Below are 22,933 nucleotides of genomic sequence, written 5' to 3' on the forward strand. Positions count from 1 at the left end.
GAACTTCACTAGTCACCGGCAGCCATCCTGAAATGGACCTTGTTATCCCTACTCTCTGCCTTCTGCCAGTCAGCCAATCTTCTATCCATGCTAGCAGCTTGCCTCTAACATCTGGGCTCTTATCTTACTTCACAACTTTGTGTGCAGCGCCTTGTCAAAAGCCTTCTGAAAACCCAAGTACACAACAACCACTGACTCTCCTTTGTCTATCTTGTTAGTTACTTCCTCAAAAAATTCTTAACAGATTTGCCAAGCCCTTAAAGTCTGTCCTTAACAAATCTGTGCTGACTTCACCCTAGTTTCTCTTGCCTCCAGGCCAAAAGGAGTGTGCTAAAAGGTGGAGAAATGAGAAATACTGTCATCAGTATTTGCTTTCATTACCTGTGATGGCACAGAACAGAAAAAATTTGAGGAATTTCATTTAAGCAAAGCTCAATATAAAAGTTCAAATTTTCCGGCACTGATTCAGTCCTCACCATGGGCTGCTCTGATTTAATACTGCCCCAGTAGTAGAGAGAAAGTGGAGTTGAGCTGACAAGAACTTAGTTTATCAGTAAGTAGTTTCACGGCAGAATACCTTGAAAATATTGCACATTTTGCCTTAAGTAACCTTTTAATAGTTCCTCGAGATGCAATTACTGTTTAGTGTACTTTCTGAGACTAAAAGAATTATTTTTCCGTACTCCTGCTATAAGAGATTCTAACATTACCTATGGGGCAGCACAGTAGCGTACAGAGCTGCCTGATAGCATTGTAACTAGCATAACACTGTACAGCAGCAACTGTAAGATAGAGGTTTAATTCCAACTGCTGTCTGTAGAGAGTTTGTACTTTCTTCACATGCATATGCAGGTTTTCTGTAGATGCGTCAGTTTTCTCCCATATTCCAAAGATGTACGTGTTAGGGTTAGTAAGGGATGGGTTAGCATGGTATGTTGGTGGCAGAAACATGGCGACACATACAGCTGCCCTCAGCATATCTTTGACATATACAACAGTTCATTGTGTGTTTCGATGTACATGTGACAAATAAAGCTAATCTTCAACATTAAGACTCTAGATTACAATGAATTCCATGTTTTAAATTTTTTTAAAATCTCGCTCAAATGTATATTCTAACCTTTTTCTGAAAGTTGGTAGTTGCTTAGCCAACTTGACGAAGCACTGCTCCTGCACTTGACAGATTGCATGCAAAGGCACACATTATCAAATAACATTGGATGTGGAAAATGTTGGATCTTTGTGGGTGGCTTTTTTTGAAGACTGCACTGTACTGTGAATTCATCATTAACTGTAAGATCCTAGGCATCATGGCAAATGATCTAATCTAATAGTTCACAAATGGAAATCACTAGGACATTTGTTTATACTTGTATTAAAATCTTAAAGCAATCAATTTATATTTTGTTGTTTTTTTCAATTTATCAGAACATATCAGCATATTTTTGCCAAGAACTAAACATTTCGGATAACTCAATTATTACATATTTTCCCCCAAACAGGCTTGTGCACTTCACAGAAAAAAGATTGGGGGATTGCTGTAACATCAAGACTTTAAAGTCCATATATGGGCCACAACTTGAAATACACTAGCATCAGAAAATTAATTTTCTTTTCACAATAACCCGACTGGAAATAGACTCAGTGCAATGAAAATGCAGTATTACAGGTGTTCCCCGTTTTTCGAACATTTGCTTTATGACACCTCGCCGTTAAGACCTACATTAGTTTTCGCTAACTGAAGGTGTTTTCACTGTTACGAAAAAAGGCAGCACACGTGCTGAGCAGTCAAACTCCTCCCACGGAACTGCATTCTAGCCGGCATTGCTTAAACACGTGCCTGTGAGCATCTGTGCTTTATGTTGATTTATTTTGTGCTTCCACTAGCAAGTTGAGTTCTAAGGTATCGGAAAAGCCTAAAAGCGCGTGTAAGGGTGGTACACTTAGTGTAAAACTAGGCATAATTTAGTGTTTCAATCGTGGTGGAAAAAGGAAGGACATAGTGAGTTTGGCTAAGGGTTTGTGGAAGATGATGAAGATGATGTTGAAGAGGTTTTGGCATCCCATGACCAAGAACTGACAGATGAAGAGCTGATGAAGAGGAAAGGATAACAATTGAAACCGAACGCAGTAGCAAACAGCCCAAAAGTGAAGTCATCCAGGAACTGAACGTGAAGCAATTGCGTGAGATTTTCGCTGCGATTGACAATGCTGCAATGATTGCAGAAAAGTATGACTTTAATTTTGAAAGGGTACGTAGGTTTAAGGCACACTTGCAGGATAGTTTGAGTGCTTACAAAGAACTGTATGATAGAAAAATGCGCGAGGCTAAGCAGTCAAGCATATAGTTGTTTTTCAAGCCTTCCACAAGAGCCACAGCAGACAACGAAACTCGACCTTCGACATCGAGGCAGGCAGACATAGAAGAAGGTGACCTGCCTGCCCTGATGGAAACAGACGACAATGAGATGACACCCCAGTGTACCACCACCCCAACCTTCGGTGACTCAGGCTAACACACCATCATCAGTGTATTCACTGTCTTCCTGATTCCGGTAAGTGAAGTTGCACTGGATGTACATTATTTTCAATTTATATAGGCTGGGTATTTGGTATGATTTGGCAACTTCATAGCTTAAAGGTTACTGGAAAGAGTGCTTCTGCTGAGAGCGCTTGTGCCGTGTGTTTCTACCAAGAGCACTTGCGCCGAGTGTTTTTGCCGCGAGTGCTGCTGAGAGCATTTGCACTGAGCCTTTCTGCTGAGAGCGCTTGCGTGAGGTTTTTGCTATGGTGGACAGCGCTGCAATAATTGCAGAAAAGTATTTCTACTTTATATAGGCTGTGTATTTATCAGATCATTCCTGCTTTTACTACATGTTACTGTTATTTTAGGTTTTATGTGTTATTTGGCATGGTTAGGCTATTTTTTGGGTCTGCAAACGCTCACAAATTTTTCCCATATAAGTAAATAGTAACTGCTTCTTCACTTTATGACATTCTGGCTTACGAACAATTTCATAGGAACACTCTACCTTCGAATAGCGGGGGAAACCTGTATCGTTATAGTTTATTTAGGTGTAATTTGCAGTAAATATATAGCTGTAGAACCAAATTCCTCAAAGTTCTTGCTTCTTCTTCATATCTAAGATGTGCAATATGAAAAATACTTCCATTGTTTATTGATCTATGTGTTTAACAATTAAGCATTCCAATCTTGTTGATGTGCAATATGCACAAACTGGTGAAATTTGTTAAATAAACTGCAGCAAAGCTGCTTTTCTAGTCTCTTCCCCCCAAATGTAACAAAGTTCATCCGTTCTTTCTGTGTAAAGAATTCCTAAGATGTTCTGCTGGTTATTCTAATGCATTCCTCAATTCAAATCAGAATTTCCCCCAAGTCACTAAATTCTATGTCAAAAACCATCTTTGACCTCAAATATAGTGGTTAATTTGCTCAGCATGAGAGTAACAGCAAACCATTAACCTTACTTCAAAGTCAAATTCCAATGCTTAGCCAACTGACTCCACTCTAATAATTTTGAGTCACACAAACAAAAACAACGTAAAGCCTGTATTTTTATCGAAAATGATTCAAGATGTGATCTTATCCCTTTAAAATGCACCCCACAACAAGTTGCTATCTATGAAATTCAGCTATGCATGATTGTGCCAACATATCCCATGTTTAAACAAAAAATGTATACTGTGAATTAAGATGCCAGATTGAAACTTTAGCTGATAGTTCAGCAATGTAACACAGTATTGACACTTGATCATGGTTGATTTTATTAGATTCAATGGAAGAGTATTCCTGAATTAATTGTAATAAATGAGGCAAAAGATTTCCATGTCAATAAAATCTTTTAAATGTACATCTAATCTGAAAGAAAATATAACATATTCTATTGTTATTCCACAATCATTCTGTTTTTTTCTACTCTCCCCATCTCTCAAACCATCACTTTGTTTCCTACTCCCTTAGTTCGCAGTCCCTAATCTTGCCATCAATGTTTACTTCTCAAAATAATCTCCAATCTCTAATCTTCCCCATCTCCAAAAATTTATTATTGCTTTCCAGTCTATAATAACCTTTCATCTAAATTTCTTCAATCTAGTTCTCTTGCAGAATCATCCAGTTCAAAGACATAAAGTATGAGTAACTGTGAGACAATTTTTTCTTTATAATTTTCAACCTGTCCTGAAGTTCTAACAGGCCTAACCATAGCATTATTTGGCTCTATACTTCTTGAGTTGCCCACTTCTACCTGCCATGCACATTTATTGCTTTTCTGTCACCCACACGCACACTACCCCACAAGACAATCAGAAAATTCTAAACTTCCAATTGACTGTCACCCTAAATCTATTTATACATTCTGATTTACTACAATGCCCTCCCCACCAACCTCCCCACTTCATTCTGTATAAGTTATAACTTAATCATGAAGCATACTGTACCATGTTAATTCCTATACTCCCAGTAACTCAGACTCTACATTCTACGATGACCTAAATTTAAAACCCTCATCAGTAAATCTCACCAAGGAATGCCATAAATCTGCATCAATTTCACTTTTAATGATTCTGGCCTTTCTGACCTTTGTTGCATGAATGTGGATAGATACTTCAGCATGCAGTCAATCTGATTAAGTTATCAGTCATTAGCAATCACATATTCAGGCAGCCCATTAAGATATTAAACCAATTTTGTTCTCTATAAAGTACCTTGAAATCTTATTAGATGGTGAAGGCAGGTACTTAAATGAACACTTGTACCATAATGGCAAAGAAGACCAATCTTGAATGAGATAACTGGCACAGACATAGTGGACTGATGGGACTGTTTCAAAACTGTGATTTATCAATCACCTCAGTTACTTCCTCAGACAACTCAATCATGTTAGAAGGCAGGATTTCTCTTACACAAAGCCTTGCTGATTAATTCTGATCATCCCTAGCCCTGTTTTCCCCAATGTACATAAATCCTATCCCTTAGAACTTTTATAGTATCCCTATTCCTGACCTAAAGCACACCAACTTGTAGTTACCTATCCCAGCTGCCCTGGGGATTTATCAACCTTCATGTGTTCTGTGATATCTAACACTTCCCTTGCTTAATGCTTCAGACTTTCATATACCTCTCCCTAAATGTTAATTTAAGTTTATGTTAACTTATGATCGCTATGTTACTGCTGCAAAAAGCTAATTTTGTTGCATTTATACCCTGGGTATGTATACCTATGACAACAAACTTGAACTCACTATCTTCTACGTTTTATACACTGAATACAGGTGAGAATATTTATGCAAGACCTTGTTTACATCTTCTCACTCCACACAATAAAGGTACTACATTTTTCAAAAACCCTTTGAAACTTCTGTCCACCTAGTAATTAGTTCCCAAGACAGAGCTCTGAATAGACCACCAACACTAGCTTGGTGGTGACAGGTGAACCATGTACATCAAGTCAAGTCACTTTTTATTGTCATTTTGACCATAACTGCTGGTACAGTACACAGTAAAAACAAGACAACGTTTTTCATGACCATGGTGCTACATGAAACAGTACAAAAACTACACTGAACTATGCGAAAACAACACAGAAAAAAAAACTACACTCGACTACATACCTACCCAGGACTCCATAAAGTGCACAAAACAGTGCAGGCATTAAAATAAATAATAAACAAGACAATAGGCACAGTAGAGGGAAGTAAGTTGGTGTCAGTCCAGTCTCTGGTATTGTGGAGTCTGATAGCTTGGGGGAACAAACTGTTACATAGTCTGGTCGTGAGAGCCCGAATGCTCCGGAGCCTTTTCCCAGACGGCAGGAGGGAGAAGAGATTGTATGAGTGGTGCATGGGGTCCTTCATAATGCTGTTTACCTTTCAGATGCAGCGTGTAGTGTAAATGTCTGTAATGGCGGGAACAGAGACCCCAATGATCTTCTCAGCTGTAGAGTCTTGTGATCCGAGATGGTGCAATTTCTGTACCAGGCAGTGATGCAGCTGCTCAGGATGCTCTCAACACAACCCCTGTAGAATGTGATGAGGATGGGGGGTGGGAAATGGGCTTTCTCAGACTTTGCAGAAAGTAGAGACGCTGCTGGGCTTTCTTTGCTATGGAGCTGGCATTGAGGGACCAGGTGAGATTCTCTGCCAGGTGAACATCAAGAAATTTGGTGCTCTTAACGATCTCTAACAAGGAGCCGTCCATGTTCAGTGGGGTGTGGTTGCTCTGTGCCCTCCTGAAGTCAACAACCATCTTTTTTGTTTTGTTCACATTCAGAGACAGATTGTTGGCTTTGCACCAGTCTGTTAGCCGCTGCACCTCCTCTCTGTATGCTGACTCATTGTTCTTGCTGATGAGACCCATCACTGTTCTATCATTGGCGAACTTGATGATGTGGTTCAAGCTGTGTGTTGCAGCACAGTTGTGGGTCAGCAGAGTGAACAGCAGTGGACTGAGCACACAGCCCTGGAGGGCCCCGTGCTCAGTGTGATGGTGTTGGAGATGCTGTTCCCGACCCGGACTGACTGAGATCTCCCAGTCAGGAAGTCTAGGATCCAGTTGCAGAGGGAGGTGTTCAGGCCCAGTTGGCTCAGCTTTCCAATCAGTTTCTGAGGAATGATTGTGTTGAGTGCTGAACTGAAGTCAATGAACAGCATTTGAACATATGTGTCTTTTTTGTCCAGGTGGGTTAGGGCCAGGTGGAGGGTGATGGCAATGGCGTTGTCCGTTGAATGGTTGGGATGGTACGCAAACTGCAGGGGGTCCAGTGAGGGGGGCAGCAGGGTCTTGATGTGCCTCATGTTGAGCCTCTTGAAACACTTCATGATGATGGATGTGAGTGCATTGAGTAGTCATTGAGGCAGGACACTGAAGACTTCTTTGGCACAGGGACGACGGTGGCCGCCTTGAAGCACGTTGGAATGGTGGCACAGCTCACTACCAGGAATATTGTCTGGTCCAGCAGCCTTCCGTGGGTTGACTCTGCACAGGATTCTTCCCACATTGGCCATGGTGAGATACAGCACCTGCTCTCTTGGGGGGTGGGGGGGGGTGGACTTCCTCGCTGCCACGTCATTTTCCGCCTCAAAGTGGGCCTATAAGTTATTCAGCACATCTAGGAGGGAGGCATGAGCCACACAGTCAGGTGATGTTGTCCTGTAGTTGGTGATGTCTACATGATTCTAGCATTCTAGCATGTGGGAGAACCGTAAGTAGTGCAACAGTAACATCCTACAACATCCCTCAAGCATTGTCAAGTCTGCTTGGTACAGGTAAAATGTAGGTGGACATATGAAGTTTACATTAGAATTACTGGACCGTATCAGACGAAATGGCTCAGTGAACATTCTATTCCTCGGCAAAGATGTAGGTCATCGTTTAACTGAAAGAACCAGGGTTGAAAGGTTTGCTTGACTTCAGCTAAAAAAAAAAGGTCTAGTGTTAGGAACATCAATAATGTGGCCTGACATCACTATCTAGTTTAGGCCTTAATGCAAGGCATTGGTTGACATATCCTGTATACGTCTGGAGGAAGTTTGCAAATATAGCAATTTTGGGCTTTCTCCTGTGCTGTAAGATGTTAAATCTCAAAAGCATACATAGGAACAGAAATCAGAGGAAGATAATATGCTTCTTGCCAGGCTTGAAATTTGAATCTTCATATACTTTCCCCCAACCCAAGGGCCAAAGGCTACATATAATCAGAGGCAGTGCTTCAGAGATCAATTACTCATGCACTGAGGCTCACAAGACAATGAGCATTGCACTTAATGCTCATATCACAATGACCTCCATCAACATGTCTTTGCTACGTAACACTGCCCTCCATCCAGAATGAGTCCATGTTGGATTACATGGACCACATCTTAGGAGTCACCTCTCAGCATAGGTAGACATCGATGAAATTCACCATCACACATATCAAAATACATTCCCTAATGGAGGCAAATTTCAGAGGACACAGGTTTGTACCTAAATCTATTGCTAATTCTGATGAAACCTGATTATTGCCAGAGCTGCTACTTTTTATCAGCAAAGCTTGTATAATTACATGGAACTGGTAACTGTAAAACATTTATCTATTCCATAAATGTAAGATTTTGAGGATCTCTTTGCATATACCAATGATCTGACTGCTCACAAATACAGTATATTCACACTCTTAAGAGTTCTGTGTGCCTGTAACCTTGTTATTTCAAATTGCACCACTGGTATTGAATGCAGAAAGTAAATAGTGGTGGTGAGATTTAACCACTGAAGTCTGCAAAAGGCACTAGGCTTACATTCACAGGAACCTAACAGCAAGTATATTGAAGTGTTAAGCATGTTTAAGTGTGCACCTTAAAGAAAAGCATTACTAAAAGATTAGGGTAGCTAGGTGAGAATTTGAAAATAAGATGAGGAAACAGACAAGGTTGGAAGAAACTTAGAAGGATAAATGGCACTGTATGAGATGATCATAGCTAGACTGTGAATATATAAAGCATTGTAATAAAAACTGGGAACTCAAGGTGAACACATGGCATCTATGGGGAAGAGGAGGGAGGACCAAGTGAATCTGACCGGATTAATTAAATATCAGACTTTAAGGGAAAGATTAAATACTGAGAGATATTTTGCACGTGCTCAGGATTCAATTCTCTTTGCACAATTCAACCTCAGTCTGTTCCTTTGCAAAAAGAACCGATATCCTAATATTTAATACCTGGAAATTAACTGTTTGTAACTAACTATGAAAGTGAGTATTGCGCTTTTGTCAAAAATACCTCCATCCATTGGTTTGAGATGGTAAGTGGACTTAAATTGTGCCTCATCACAAATCTTCTAAATATAATCTAAGCTCAATAATTTACCTTTCATCATAGAAAATTGTCAGCAAATGTTATTTTTCTCCCACACAGACAATAAATGGTATGATTAAGCTTGCAATTGTCATGAAATATGATGCAATTGTTGTTAGCGAAGAAGATTGCCAGAAGTTACAATATGGCATAGATCACTGAGTAGCGCAGTGGCAGATGGTATTTAAAACAGACAAATGTGAGCTGATGTACTTGGGATGTCAAATTTTGGTATTGCATACACACTCAATAACCACTTTATTAGGTACATCCTGAATCTAATAGAGTGGCCACTGAGTGTATGTTTGCTCTTTTCTGCTGCAATCATCCACTTCAAGATTCGAGGTGTTGTCATTCAGATACATTCCTCTGCACACCACTGTTATTACGCATGTGTAGCAGTGTGCTACACGCAGCGCTAAAATTACGACACGGAGTCGGTAACTGCAGTCGAAGGAAAAAACTTTATTCGAAATCTTCAGCCTCACTTTTAAGCCTCCCTCAACCTGCCCCCCGTGGCGCAGAGGCTCCAAAGCTCTGTGCTCGCAAACCCCCGTAGGCTATCTAATTGCGAGCCGGTTCGGATGTGCCAGGAAATGGGTCACCACATAACCGCGCCCCCCCCCCAGAACCGGCGATACACCCCCCAATGTCCACAGTCTGGGCCAGAACCTGCTTGGGAGGTCGGCCTCTGCGCCGAGGTACCGGAAACTCGGCCGGTTGTGCCAGGTCCACATGGGCCGGTTTGAGGCGGTCCACCGTGAAAACCTCCTCTTTCCCCCCAACGTCCAGCACGAACGTGGACCCGTTGTTCCGGAGCACCATAAACGGCCCCTCGTATGGCCGCTGCAGCGGTGGCCGATGCCCGCCCCTTCGTACAAACACAAACTTACAGTTCTGCAGGTCTTTGGGTACGCAGGTTGGGTTCCGCCTGTGCTGTGAAGTGGGTATGGGGGGCCAGGTTACCGAGCTTCTCGCGTAGTCTGCCCAGGACTGCTGTGGGATCTTCCTCTTGCCCCTGTGGGGCTGGTAGGAACTCCCCGGGGACGACCAGGGGTGTGCTGTATACCAACTCAGCCGACGAGGCGTGCAGGTCGTCCTTGGGCGCTGTGCGAATGCCGAGTAGGACCCAGGGAAGCTCGTCCGCCCAGTTGGCTCCTCGCAGGCGGGCCATGAGGGCCGACTTCAGGTGACGGTGGAAACGCTCCACTAGCCCGTTCGACTGTGGGTGGTAGGCAGTTGTGTGGTGCAGCTGAGTCCCCAAAAGGCTGGCCATAGCTGACCACAGGCTGGAGGTGAACTGGGCGCCTCTGTCGCAGGTAATGTGGGCCGGTACACCAAAGCGAGATATCCAGGTGGTGATCAGGGCTCGGGCACAAGATTCGGAGGTGGTGTCGGTGAGCGGGACCGCCTCTGGCCATCTTGTGAACCGGTCCACGATAGTCAGGAGGTGCCGCGCTCCTCGCGACACTGGCAGGGGGCCCACGATATCCACATGAATGTGGTTGAAACGCCGGTGGGCGGGATGGAACTGCTGCGGTGGGGCTTTGGTGTGCCGCTGCACCTTGGCCGTCTGGCAGTGCATACACGTTTTGGCCCATTCACTGACCTGTTTGCGGAGTCTGTGCCAAACGAACCTGCTGGAAACCATCCGGACAGTCGTCCGGATGGAGGGATGCGCCAAGTTATGAATGGAGTCGAAAACACGGCGCCGCTAGGCTGTCGGGACGATGGGACGGGGCTGGCCGGTGGCAACGTCACAGAGTAGGGTCCTCTCACCCGGGCCTACGGGGAGGTCCTGGAGCTGCAAACCGGAGACTGCAGTTCTGTAACTCGGAATCTCCTCATTCGCCTGCTGCGCCTCTGCCAGTGCCTCAAAGTCTACCCCTTGGGAAAGGGCATGAACGATAGGGCGAGAGAGCGCATCCGCCACGACATTGCCCTTACCCGAGACGTGCCGGACATCCGTCGTGTATTCAGAGATGTAGGACAGGTGGCGTTGCTGGCGGGACGACCAGTGGTCGGACGCTTTCGTAAACGCAAAGATAAGTGGTTTGTGGTCCGTGAACGCGGTGAAGGGCCGACCTTCTAGGAAGTACCTGAAATGCCGGATTGCCAGGTAGAGCGCCAACAGTTCCCGGTCGAAAGCACTGTACTTGAGCTCGGGTGGCCGCAGGTGTTTGCTGAAAAACGCCAGGGGTTGCCAGCGACCTGCGATGAGTTGCTCCAGCACCCCATCGACTGCCGTGTTAGATGCGTCCACTGTGAGGGCGGTAGGGGTGTCCATTCTGGGATGTACTAGCATTGCGGCGTTTGCCAAAGCTTCCTTCGTTTGAACGAAAGCGGCGGCGGACTCCTCGTCCCAGGTAATGTCCTTGCTCGGACCCGACATCAGGGCGAACAGGGGGCGCATGATCCGGGCAGCTGAAGGGAGGAAGCGGCGGTAGAAATTGACCATACCTACGAATTCCTGAAGGCCTTTGATCGTGGTGGGTCGGGAGAAGTGGCGGACCGCATCTACCTTAGCGGGCAGAGGGGTTGCCCCGTCTTTAGTAATCCTGTGGCCCAGGAAGTCAATGGTATCAAGTCCGAACTGGCATTTGGTGGGGTTGATTGTAAGACCGTACTCATTCAGTCGGGCGCAGAGTTGACGGAGGTGGGACAGATGCTCCTGACGACTGCTGCTGGCTATGAGGATGTCGCCCAAATAGATGAACGCGGTCCAGGTCCCGTCCCACCACGTCCATTAACCGCTGGAATGTCTGTGTGGCATTCTTCAGGCCGAACGGCATGCGGAGGAACTCGAAAAGGCCAAACGGGGTGATGAGAGCCGTTTTGGGGACGTCGTCAGGATGCATCGGGATTTGATGGTACCCTCGGACGAGGTCTACCTTGGAGAAGATCCGCGCGCCGTGCAGGTTTGCTGCAAAGTCCTGAATGTGCGGCACAGGGTAGCGGTCCGGTGTGGTGGCCTCGTTCAGCCTGCGGTAGTCGCCGCACGGTCTCCAGCCTCCCGTCGCTTTGGGCAGCATGTGCAGGGGGGAGGCCCATGGGCTGTCGGACCGCCGGATGATCCCCAATTCCTCCATCCTCTGGAACTCCTCCTTCGCCAGTCGGAGCTTGTCCGGGGGAAGCCGCCGAGCGCGGGCGTGGAGGGGTGGTCCCTGGGTCGGGACGTGGTGCTGTACGCCGTGTCGGGGCATGGCCGTTGTGAACTGCGGTGCCAGAACCGATGGGAAATCCGCCAGGATCCTGGTGAAGTCGATGTCGGACAGCGTGATGGAGCCGAGGTGAGGGGCTGGCAACTGGGCTGCACCCAGGGAGAACGTCTGAAAGGTCTCGGCGTGTCCCAGTCTCTTCCTGGGCAGGTCGACCAGTAGGCTGTGAGCCCGCAAAAAATCCGCACCCAGAAGCGGTTGGGCTACGGCAGCCAGTGTAAAGTCCCACGTGAACTGGCTGGAGCCGAACTGTAGCTGCACCTGACGGGTGCCATAGGTCCTTACAGTGCTGCCGTTCACGGCCCTCAGGGGGGGGGACCCAGTGCCCTGCTGTGGGTGTCGTAACTCGTCGGGGGTAAAACGCTGATCTCGGCACCAGTATTGACCAAAAACCGGCGTCCCGACCTTCTATCCCACACATACAGGAGGCTATCCCGATGGCCAGCCGCCGTAGCCATCAGCGGCGGCTGGCCCTGGCGTTTCCCGGGAACTTGCAGGGCGGGCGACAATGGCGGGCTTCTGCGCCCCACCGCTGGTGGTAGAAGCACCAGTGTTCCTTGGGCCGGGGGTTGGCGGGCTCTGCGGCCGGGCCTGGACTGGTTTGCTGCTGGGAGCGTGGCTGGGAGATCTGTGCGATGGACGCCCCGCTCACCTTTTTGGCGTTCCACACCAAGTCCGCCCGGGCTGCCACCTTCCGGGGGTCACTGAAATCCGCGTCGGACAGCAGCAGGCGTATGTCCTTGGGCAGCTGCTCCAGGAATGCCTGCTCAAACATGAGGCAGGATGTGTGCCCATCGGCCAGAGACAACATCTCACTCATTAAAGCCGATGGAGGTCTGTCGCCCAAGCCATCCAGGTGCAGTAAACGGGCAGCCCGCTCGCGCCGTGAGAGTCCGAAAGTCCTGAGGAGCAGGGCTTTGAATTCCGTGTACTTGCCGTCTGCCGGGGCGACTGTACGAACTCTGCGACCTGGGCCGCTGTGTCCTGGTCGAGGGAGCTCACCACGTAGTAGTAGCGGGTGTCTTCTGAGGTGATCTGGCGAACCTGGAATTGGGCTTCGGCTTGCTGGAACCATAGTTTGGTCGTTGTGTCCAGAAACCGGGCAGTTTCAACGAAACCGCATGAACAGAGGCGGCGTCGGTCATTTCTGGTCCAAAAATCATTCGGACCGTCGGGGTCACCAATTGTAGCGGTGTGCTACACGCAGCGCTAAAATTACGACGTGGAGTCGGTAACTGCAGTCGAAGGAAAAAACTTTATTCGAAATCCTCAGCCTCACTTTTAAGCCTCCCTCAACCTGCCCCCCGTGGCGCAGAGGCTCCAAAGCTCTGTACTCGCAAACCCCCATAGGCTATCTAATTGTGAGCCGGTTCGGATGTGCCAGGAAATGGGTCGCCACACATGGTTATTTAAGTTACTGTCTAGCCATTCTTCTCTGACCTCACTGATTAACAAGGCATTTTCGCCCACAGAAGGGCTGCCCACTGGATGGATTAGTAGTTTCTGATATACACAAACCAGCCTGTCAGGCACCAACAATCATTTTACAGCCAACATCACTGAAATCACATTTCTTTCCCATTCTGATATTTGGTCAGAACAACTGAACCTCCTGGCCATGTCTACATCGTTTTATGCATTGAGTTGCTGCTGTATAATTAGCTGATTACACATTTGCATTAATGAGCCAGTGTACCTAATAAAGTGGCCATTGAGTGTAGAGTAAATGGCAGAGACTTTAGGAGCATTGATAAACAGAGAGACATGGGGCTGTAAGTTAACAGTTTTCTGAAAGTGGCAACACAGGTGAATAGGTGTTTGAAAAAGCCATGTGGCCTGATTGTCTTCAGTGGCAGAGACAATCAGTATAAGAACTGGGACGTCATCTTGCAGTTGTCCAAAACAATGGTTAGACTATACTTAAGAGAACATTGTGTACTCTTTTTGTCACCACACTACAGGAAGGATGTTGTCACACTAAGAAAAATTACTAAAAAGATTCAATCAAAATATTTCCTGCAATGAAGAGTTATGGTTCCAAGCAGAGTTTGGAAAGGGTGACTTTATTTCCACTGGAAGCTAAAAGACTGCAGGATGACTTTAGAGAGATTTATAAAATTGTATTGGACAGATAGACAGACAGTTGGAATCTTTTTCCCTGGAGACGGAAGTTTACAACTGGTTTAACTTAACTGGTTTAAGTTGAGAAAGGAGAAACTTAAACGAGATTTGAAGGGTATGTTCCCCCACACAGAGGATGGAGAATGTTGGGAATGAGTTGTGAGAGGAAGTAGCAGAAATAAAACCCTATTACCATGTTTAAAAGACATTTAGGCAGGTACTGGATAGAAAAGGAGTTAAGGATATGGGCCCAATGAAGGTAGATAGGATTAGCATAGATGGACAGCATGGTCAACATGGCCAAGGTAAGCTCTGAGGGCCCATTTCTTTGCTGTAGGTTTCTATTACTCTTTGATTCTATGTGCAAAAGTAAGCAATTTAAAAACTTCCACAAATTTGCCTATAAGCTACGCATGTCCAACTTTCACAGCATGAAACTAAAAAAGAACCAAACTCTAAAAAAAATAAATATGGCTTAATTCCTTGAGTTAGTGTTAGTGGTGAATGGTTTTAACAAATGTGTTTGCTTTATTTTCCCTTTGTCTTTTTTTCTCCATATGCCATAGGCTTTTTGAAAAATCTGGAAAGAAGTAAGAGTTAGTTTTTCCATGATAAACATAAGATCATGCTTCAAAAGAAGAACATTTACAGAAGCAAAATAATGGATAAGAATTCTTTTTACTTTTTGTGACACTCTTGATACTAGTGTTCATTTTCTACAAGGAGAATGCCAAAAACTGAATAAAATTAGCTACAGCTGAGGTCCAACAAGCTATGCTGGACATTTCTGACATGTAAATCTAAAATATTTTCTATTGCTAACATTAAGTGTTAACCTTGATGAACTTTTTCGAACATATCAAGCCCATTCTCCCCACTCCGTACTAACAAACAACTCACATTATGTTTATATAATGTTAGCAATAAATGAATTAACTGCAATTGAATTCATGTACTTCACATTTTACTTTAACTACAAGTCATATTTAACACTTCCTGTGTGACAAATAATCAATCTAATTACTTATTTAACTAAATATGTTATTAACCATAATAGATGATTTGCAAAATGTTCATCATAAAAATTGCCAATGGATAATAAAAAATCATTGTATTTTTTAAAGTCAAGTTCAGTTCACACTTGGATTTCCTGAGCAACTTTATGCTACTCTATCCAAAGTACTTCAGTACATTAAGTATAACTTTGCACAGTCCACTGCCAAAAATATGCATATTCCAAAGTGTCACATTATTCTAGAATCAGAAGATTATTCTAGAATCAAAAAGATTGCTGCTTACAAGCTCTTTTTAATAAACTCAACAGCTACATTTTGTACCTAAACCCCCTTTTCTGCAATCAAATCCAGACAAGACTGAATTTACTCTCGGGAATTGAGGCATGAAATCACATGGGCTTACCCGGTAAAATGCTGTTGTCAGTGGCAGCAATGTAGCAGCAACATAATATTCTTCAGAAGCTGAACAATCCTGGAAGAAAAAAAAACAGGAAATCATAAATCTTGATACCTTACATTCCAGTCGCTCATAGTCAAATTATCTCAACTCAATTACCACCCACCTGTTTGATAAAGAGGCAATGCGTGGAAAAATATAATTAACTGGCCCCAACTATAATTTACTACAGACGATCTTTAGGGACCTATCACTTAATCTTTAGTGTACTATTGGGATACAAGCTGAGTTCTGAATGAGTAACATGAAACAGAAACTGCTGCGAATTAAGAAAACTATTCCTTAAAAGGTCCTAGATTAATTTCTATACTACTTCTATACCTTCTCCAGAAGATATGCAAACTTAATTAAGATTATTCTGTCTTACACTCAATATTAATTATTCAGACATTGATGAAGACCAACTGTCTATCCAAAATGGCTTGATACATCTGAGTTATTTTAACCAAAATGCCAAGCATGTTTCAGAATGCTGTCATGAGGCCCACAGCAATAAAGTTCACAAAAAATCAGGCTATAATCTTCTAGTTAGGAAATGTTTGGAATGCCAAGATGCACTCTGACTTTTAGACCACAGCAGGACTCCATTCATGCAGACTATGTCCAAATTTTAAATAACAACAGATGCACTTTAAAGTCATGGACACTTCTGAAGTTATTGTAGGGAGATTGCTTAATTAAAACTGCAACAAGCAACTCTTATGTAATGGCAGGACTCGCATTGCAGAAAAGCATGTGTAGCACTACAAGTTCCTTTTCCCATTGAATTCCATTTTATAAGTGCAGCAGATGACTTGATGACAGAGTGAGGCCAACAGCGGTCTCGGGATGGACAAAGCTCACCCAAAAGAAACAAATAATTCAGTTAATTTTTATTTTTATTCAGGATACTTTGGGGCAATAAGATGTGAATATGATGCTACTGCATTGATTGGGTAGGCAGTATTTCCTTAGTTATAGTTATGAACACTCCAGTCTGAGGACCCAGTAACTGTCATCAGAGTGAAGTGCTACTACACTGATTTATGAAGCGTTTGCTCTGACACACAAGGCTCATGAATTACAAAAGGATTTTTCAATGGGAGATATCAAGGAAAGGGATGGGATTTGAAGATTGGGATTCATGGGGAAAAGGTGGCAAAGAAGGAGTTCAGGGAGGTAATGGGTTAAAGGGTAGTGACAATGGAAGTAGAGTATTCTAAGCAGTTGTCTATGACTGTTGTGGCATCTCACAATGCAGCAAGTCCATGTGTCCACAGATAGAAGAGAACATGATATAGGAGAGACTCTGCTGTGACTACCAACCCAATTGATGCAGTGACATTGTGAATATATTTTAGTGCCCCACAGTATTAAGTGACTAAAAATAAAAATGACAAAATTTATAATCTCTTTAATATTGTGTTTATTTTTCACATACAGAATAAAATTTGTCTCATACAATTTTAAGCAGCGATTTATGAGTGAATTTCTGTAAACTAAATAGTCACCTGTTCTTAAGTAAAAAGTGCTGACTTTACCAGCAGATCTATACCAACAGCTAAGAAAAATGTACAACAGGCTATAATTTTCAAAGGGAAAACTTGCAGCTGATAATAAATTTTATTTCTGCTAATCAATTACTTATATTGTATTTCTGGAAGGTACACACATACATTATGTCCACATGCATATTAATAAACAAACTTTAATAGGAATTCAATGTTAACATCTGAAATTGCCCTTTATTGCTGCTCCTTTGATGGGGTAAGGGTGAAAAGACACTTTGTCAAAATATGATGCCAAAACTGTCCAATCATTGTTCATTTTCCTGGTTCAGAGTGATGGGCACAAAAAAAAGTATTTCAGCTCTGAACATTAATTGTGATAGATGGCAGTTACGAAGCAACAGCATGTGGTGGAATTCTTCCCAGACAACCCCCTGGGGTCAGGAATGACTTAATTGGATTTATTAACGGTTAAAAGGCCATCAACTGTAAAGACAACTGGGCAAAATCTAACAACGTTTTAAAAAAATTATAAAATATTAAATATCATTTAAAGAGTATAAAGATGTGGAGATGTCTTGATGTTACTATGATGTACATGAGTTTTTAATACTAAATTTAATAAATGGGCAAATATCAGACTCCATCACACAATGCATTCAGAAATCATTAAACAATATCAGTTATATGACAATCTTCCACAGTCTTAATTAACTTATGCTGCTGTGGTGTTAGGGAAGAAATGATGGTGCAGAAAAGGGCAATGAATGAAGGGCTCAAGGAATGGTGCTCAGCTTAAACAAAGAGCACAAGCATCTTTGCAGAGATAATAAATGTTTGAGACAATAATATTTGAGTAATATTGCGAATTAATGGTCTGATTAAGCATTCTTTCTTTGGCTACAAAATTTACTACTGGTTATATTTAGAAAGTATGTGAATAACATACATCATTACGCCACCATATCATATGAGAGCGCCTCACTAAACAAAAGAAACTAAGTACACTTTTATCTCCAGCTCCCGTGATTTTCATTCAATTAGTTTTTATGTTGTGGAGTTACATATCATAATGGTAGCAACAAGGAAGATTTATAACGGCCCCAAAATGACCACCTACCTATTGAAGTGCAGCAAGACAGTTGAGTTTTTTTTTTAAAAGCGCATCATGTTCATGCTCGAGTTAAAAAGAAAGGCAGAAAATAGACAAAATTTGCAGTCTCATAAACAGTGATAATAATCACAAATCATAAATAAAAGAACAAGCAGAAATGGCTGGCTACATTGGAAATGTTTTGATTGCACAACAGAAAACTAGGTGTTGCTTACTGAACAAATTGAGCAGTATCTTGAAGCAAATGGTATAGCTAATGTAATGTGAATGCCTGTTTTGCCAAACATAATAGGTGGAAAAGCATACTGACTGCTTAGAAGTTTGATTGCTCCAACCAAACCAGAAAAAATTAGCTTTGCTGATATCATGAAAGTAATGCAGGGACACATAGAACTGAAATCAATGTTGATTGCTTTAGGTTTCATAAGCAGAATCAAAAGGAAAAGGAGTCCATTTCAGCATACATGGCTGAATTGAAGAAACTATCTGAGCAACGTCAGTTCAGTGATGGGCTTCATGATGCACTGATAGTTTGCTTAGTTTGTAGAATCTTACAAAAAAGCATTCTGGAATGGCTCCTAACTGAAGCACAACTCACATTTAAAATAGCAGTTGAAATTGCTCTATCAATGGAAACGGCAGCCAGAGACGCAATTGAATTAGTTAGGTTTGAAAGTGGGAACAAAAACCTGCCGGGCCAAACAAATTTTGTTACTGTTGTGGCAGGGGCTCATACACACCCAGAACTATGCAGGTTTAAAAGGCAAAACTTGCAGAAAAAGCAACAAAGTGGGACACATTCAAAGAGCACATAGGGCAGAGGAAAAAGCTAAGTCATCAAGTTGCAATTTCAAGAGTTTTCAAAAAGGCTTGGGCTTGTCTGCATGCTGTTGATAAAAATTCTGATATTGATGAGAGTGACATAGTTCTGGGTAAACCTTGAGATATACAACGTGAAAACCAACGTGTCAAGCAATATGGCTTACATCAGAAGTGAACAGCAAATTAATTAAAATGGAATTGGACACTGGCTAGGCTGTTTCAGTCATTCCAAAAAATATAGTTTGAGGACATTTCAAAGGTACTAAACTGAAGTCTGCAGATATTCAACTAAGAACCTGTACTGAAGAAAAGGTAATGCCTATGGGAATGATATTCATTAACAGTGAAATACAACAACCATCAAGCCACACTGGGCATGTTAGTGGTAAACACAGGGAGGCCCAGCATTGTGGGGCTGCGATTGACTGAGACAACAACTTGATTGAAGAGCTATCCACAATTTGCATGCCATATACCCTGCAACAGAGTCAACTGAAAGTGAATTAAGAAAGACACTGGATGATACTAATAGCAAGGAGAACTCAGAACATATTAAAGGTAAAAGAGCATTAAATGAAAAAGTCTCATCTAAGTATTACAAGGTCCATCCAGTTCCCTATACTACTTGTGATAAGGAGGCTAGTAAGCTAGATCGCATGAAGCCTGAAAGAATTTTTTTCAAGGTGAGTGGAGCCCATGTACAATGTCAATGGCCCTAGTAGCCAAGAAGAATGGGCCTTTCAGAATATGTGGTGATTTTAAGGTCACCATCAACTGAAAGTAGTTCAATAACTTTTGCCCAGGATAGAAGATATCTTTTCAAGTCTTTCTGGAGGAAAACACTTAGCAAATGGATTTAGCTGAGGCCTACCTACAGATGATTGATGGAACTGAATGATCCATAGCCTTTGCATCATGTTCTCTTACCACTACAGAGGAAAATTAAACACAGAATGACAGAAAGTCCTTGCATCCAGTTTGCAGTGTAAAACGTTTCAACCAGCATTTGTTTGAGAGAGAGTTACTTTCATTACTGATCATCAACTACTAATCTCCATTTTAAATCCACAGAAGAGTATTCCACTAAGGGTAGAGCACAAATGCAAAGATGGGTTCTGTTCCTTGGCGTCACAATTACAATATCAAATTAAAGATGATAGCTAATCATGGAAATGCTGATGGATTGTCCCATTTACTGCTGGAAAAGGAAATAGCCAAAAAATTTTAAAAGGAGGATGTATTCTTCCTAATCTAAGTCAAAAGTCTCCCTATTACAAAAGATTTGATTCAAAGGGAATCCAGAAAAGACCCCACACTGTCTCAGGTCCACCTAAAATGGCTGGAATATGCAGCAGAAACACTAGTTCCCCCATATTTATTAGCGCCAGGATGAACTTGACCTTGACAGGGTTGTCTTATTTGGGAATTGAGAGCTGTTGTACCATTCAGCCTTTTTAAGTTTTAAGCAGCCACATGCCAGTCTTCTAGGCATGGTCAAAATGAAAGCATTGGCTTGAAGCTTTGCATGGTGACGTGGGATAGACCAGCAGATTGAACAACTTATTATGCACCATCTGGGATGCCAACACATGCAGAAGAAACCAAGTGCAGTACCTCTCCATCCCTGGGACTGGCTTGTATTGCTCTGGCAGAGGATTCATCTGGATTTTGACAGAATATTCATAGGCACAAATTACGTGATAGTAGTGAATGCAGCTACAAAGCAGCCAGAAGTGTTCTCAACAGCCTCTGCTACAGTGTTGTACACTGCTGACGTGTTAGGAAGCCTCTTCTCAAGTTCTGGTATTACTGAACACTTAGTCAGTCACAGAGGACCACAGTTTCTCATGGAACAGTTTCAGTCATTCTGGAAAATCAATGGATTAAGACACATTACATCTGCATTGTACAACCCAGCTATAATTGGCTGGTCCAGAGTCTAAAGAACTCACTGTGAGCAATGTCAACAGAACACATTGAGTGAATCAGAATCCAATTTCCTCTTTGCACATCACAATGCAGCACACTCCACAACCAACAACTCACCAGCTATGCCATTCCTGGGTCATCCCTTGCACTCACACTTGGAACACCTCAAACCCAATCTCAGTAGGAGAAGTATGCAGGACAAACAGCTAAGACAAAATGAGGGCTTCTAAAACAAGGAAGTTTGAAGTTTCACTCCTGGACAAGCAGTCCTGGCAAGCAATTACAGAGATGATCAAAAGTGGGTAATTGGAAAGATTAATAACAGAACTGGATCACTGTCCTACACAATGGAAATTGCATCTGATATTTATCAGGAGACAACATATTGATCAATTGTTAGAGAAGAAAGGTATCCAGAGCTGTCAGAACCACTTCCTGCAGTCCTGGATTTAATTCCTACAACCACCACAGAGGGGGCCTTAGATTGTTACACAGCCTCAAGTCTTTCCTGCCAAGCACAGTCATCCCCGCCCCTCGTCAGAAAGATGCTATTCTACAAGAGTAAGAAATCGTCCACAACGATTAAATCTTTAGGCCTGAAAAGGACTACTTAAAATTTACTATGTTGTGGATGTCTATATAGTAATTATATTATATAGTATGCTGTGTATATAGCTGAGACACATTCTATATTGAGTTGGAGTTTATAGCTAAGCAGGGAGAAGTGCTCTGTATTTAATACTGCAGTAATACTTGAGTAATATTGTAATTATATTGTTTGAGCATTTTCTTGTTTTCCTAATTCATTACAGGTTATTTGTAAGTAGTACATGAATAGCATATGTCTTTAGGCCACCACGTCAAATTTGCATGCTTCAGTAACGTAAAACTAAATGTACATGAGTTATCCTTGGCTCCCATGTTTTTCTTTCAATTAGTTTTATGTTATGCAGCTACAAAGCAGAAAATTAAACATGAGCAGTGAGTAACTATCTTAAGACCATAAGACACAGGAGCAGAATTAGCCCATTGATTCTGCTCCACCATTCCATCAAATAATCACTCTCAACCCCATTCTTCTGTCTTCTCCCTTTAACCACTGATGCCCTGATTAATCAAGAAACTATCAATTACCGCTTTAAATATACCCATTGACTTGGCCTCCATGGCAATGAATTCTACAGATTCAACACCCTCTCGCAAAAGAGATTCCTCCTCACCTCTGTATTAAATATATGCCCTTCTATTCTGAGGCTGTGCCCTCTAGTCCAAGACTCTTCACATCCACTCTATTTAGGCCCTTCAATATTTGATGGGTTTTAATAAGATCTTCCATCATTCATCGGAACCCCAGTGACTACAGGCCCAGGGCCATCAAAAGTTCATCATACATTAACCATTTCATTCCCAGAATCATTCTCATGAACCTCCTCTGAAACGATGTCTTTTCTCCAAGACTAGCATATCTTTTCTAAGGTAAGGGGCCCAAAACTACTCACACTACTCCCAGTGCAATCTGACCAATGCCTTAGAAAGCCTCAGCATTACATACTTGCTTTTGTATTCCAGTCCTCTGGAATTTAATGCTAACATTGCATTTGTCTTCCTTGCCACTGACTTAACCTATAAGTTAACTCATAGGGAATCCTACACAAGGACTCTCAAGTCACTTTGAACCTGAGTATTGAATTTTCTCCCTGTTTAGAAACTAGTCCACACCTTTATTCCTTCTACCAAACCACATGACAATACACTTCCCTACACTACATTTCACTGTCACTGTCACTGCCCATTCTCCCAATCTGTCTACATCCTTCTGCAGACTCTCTGCTTCCTCAACACTACCTTCCCTTCCATCTATCTTTGTGTCATCTCCAAATGTGGCCTCAAAGCCATCAATTCCATCATCCAAAATG

At 42.8% G+C, this 22,933-nt stretch overlaps 1 protein-coding gene across 4 annotated transcripts in view; it reads right to left on the reverse strand.

Moving 5' to 3' along the window:
* The window catches only part of sbf2 (SET binding factor 2), a 507,247-nt gene that overhangs the window by 158,603 nt on the left and 325,711 nt on the right, over positions 1–22,933 (reverse strand). For all 4 annotated transcript variants that reach the window (XM_059975882.1, XM_059975881.1, XM_059975879.1 and 1 more), the window contains one exon: positions 15,612–15,680. In XM_059975882.1, the coding sequence (XP_059831865.1) occupies positions 15,612–15,680 (69 nt within the window). The remainder of the gene's footprint in view (positions 1–15,611; positions 15,681–22,933) is intronic.

This window comes from Hypanus sabinus, chromosome 7 (assembly GCF_030144855.1).
Source record: "Hypanus sabinus isolate sHypSab1 chromosome 7, sHypSab1.hap1, whole genome shotgun sequence".
NCBI classification, from domain to species: domain Eukaryota; kingdom Metazoa; phylum Chordata; class Chondrichthyes; order Myliobatiformes; family Dasyatidae; genus Hypanus; species Hypanus sabinus.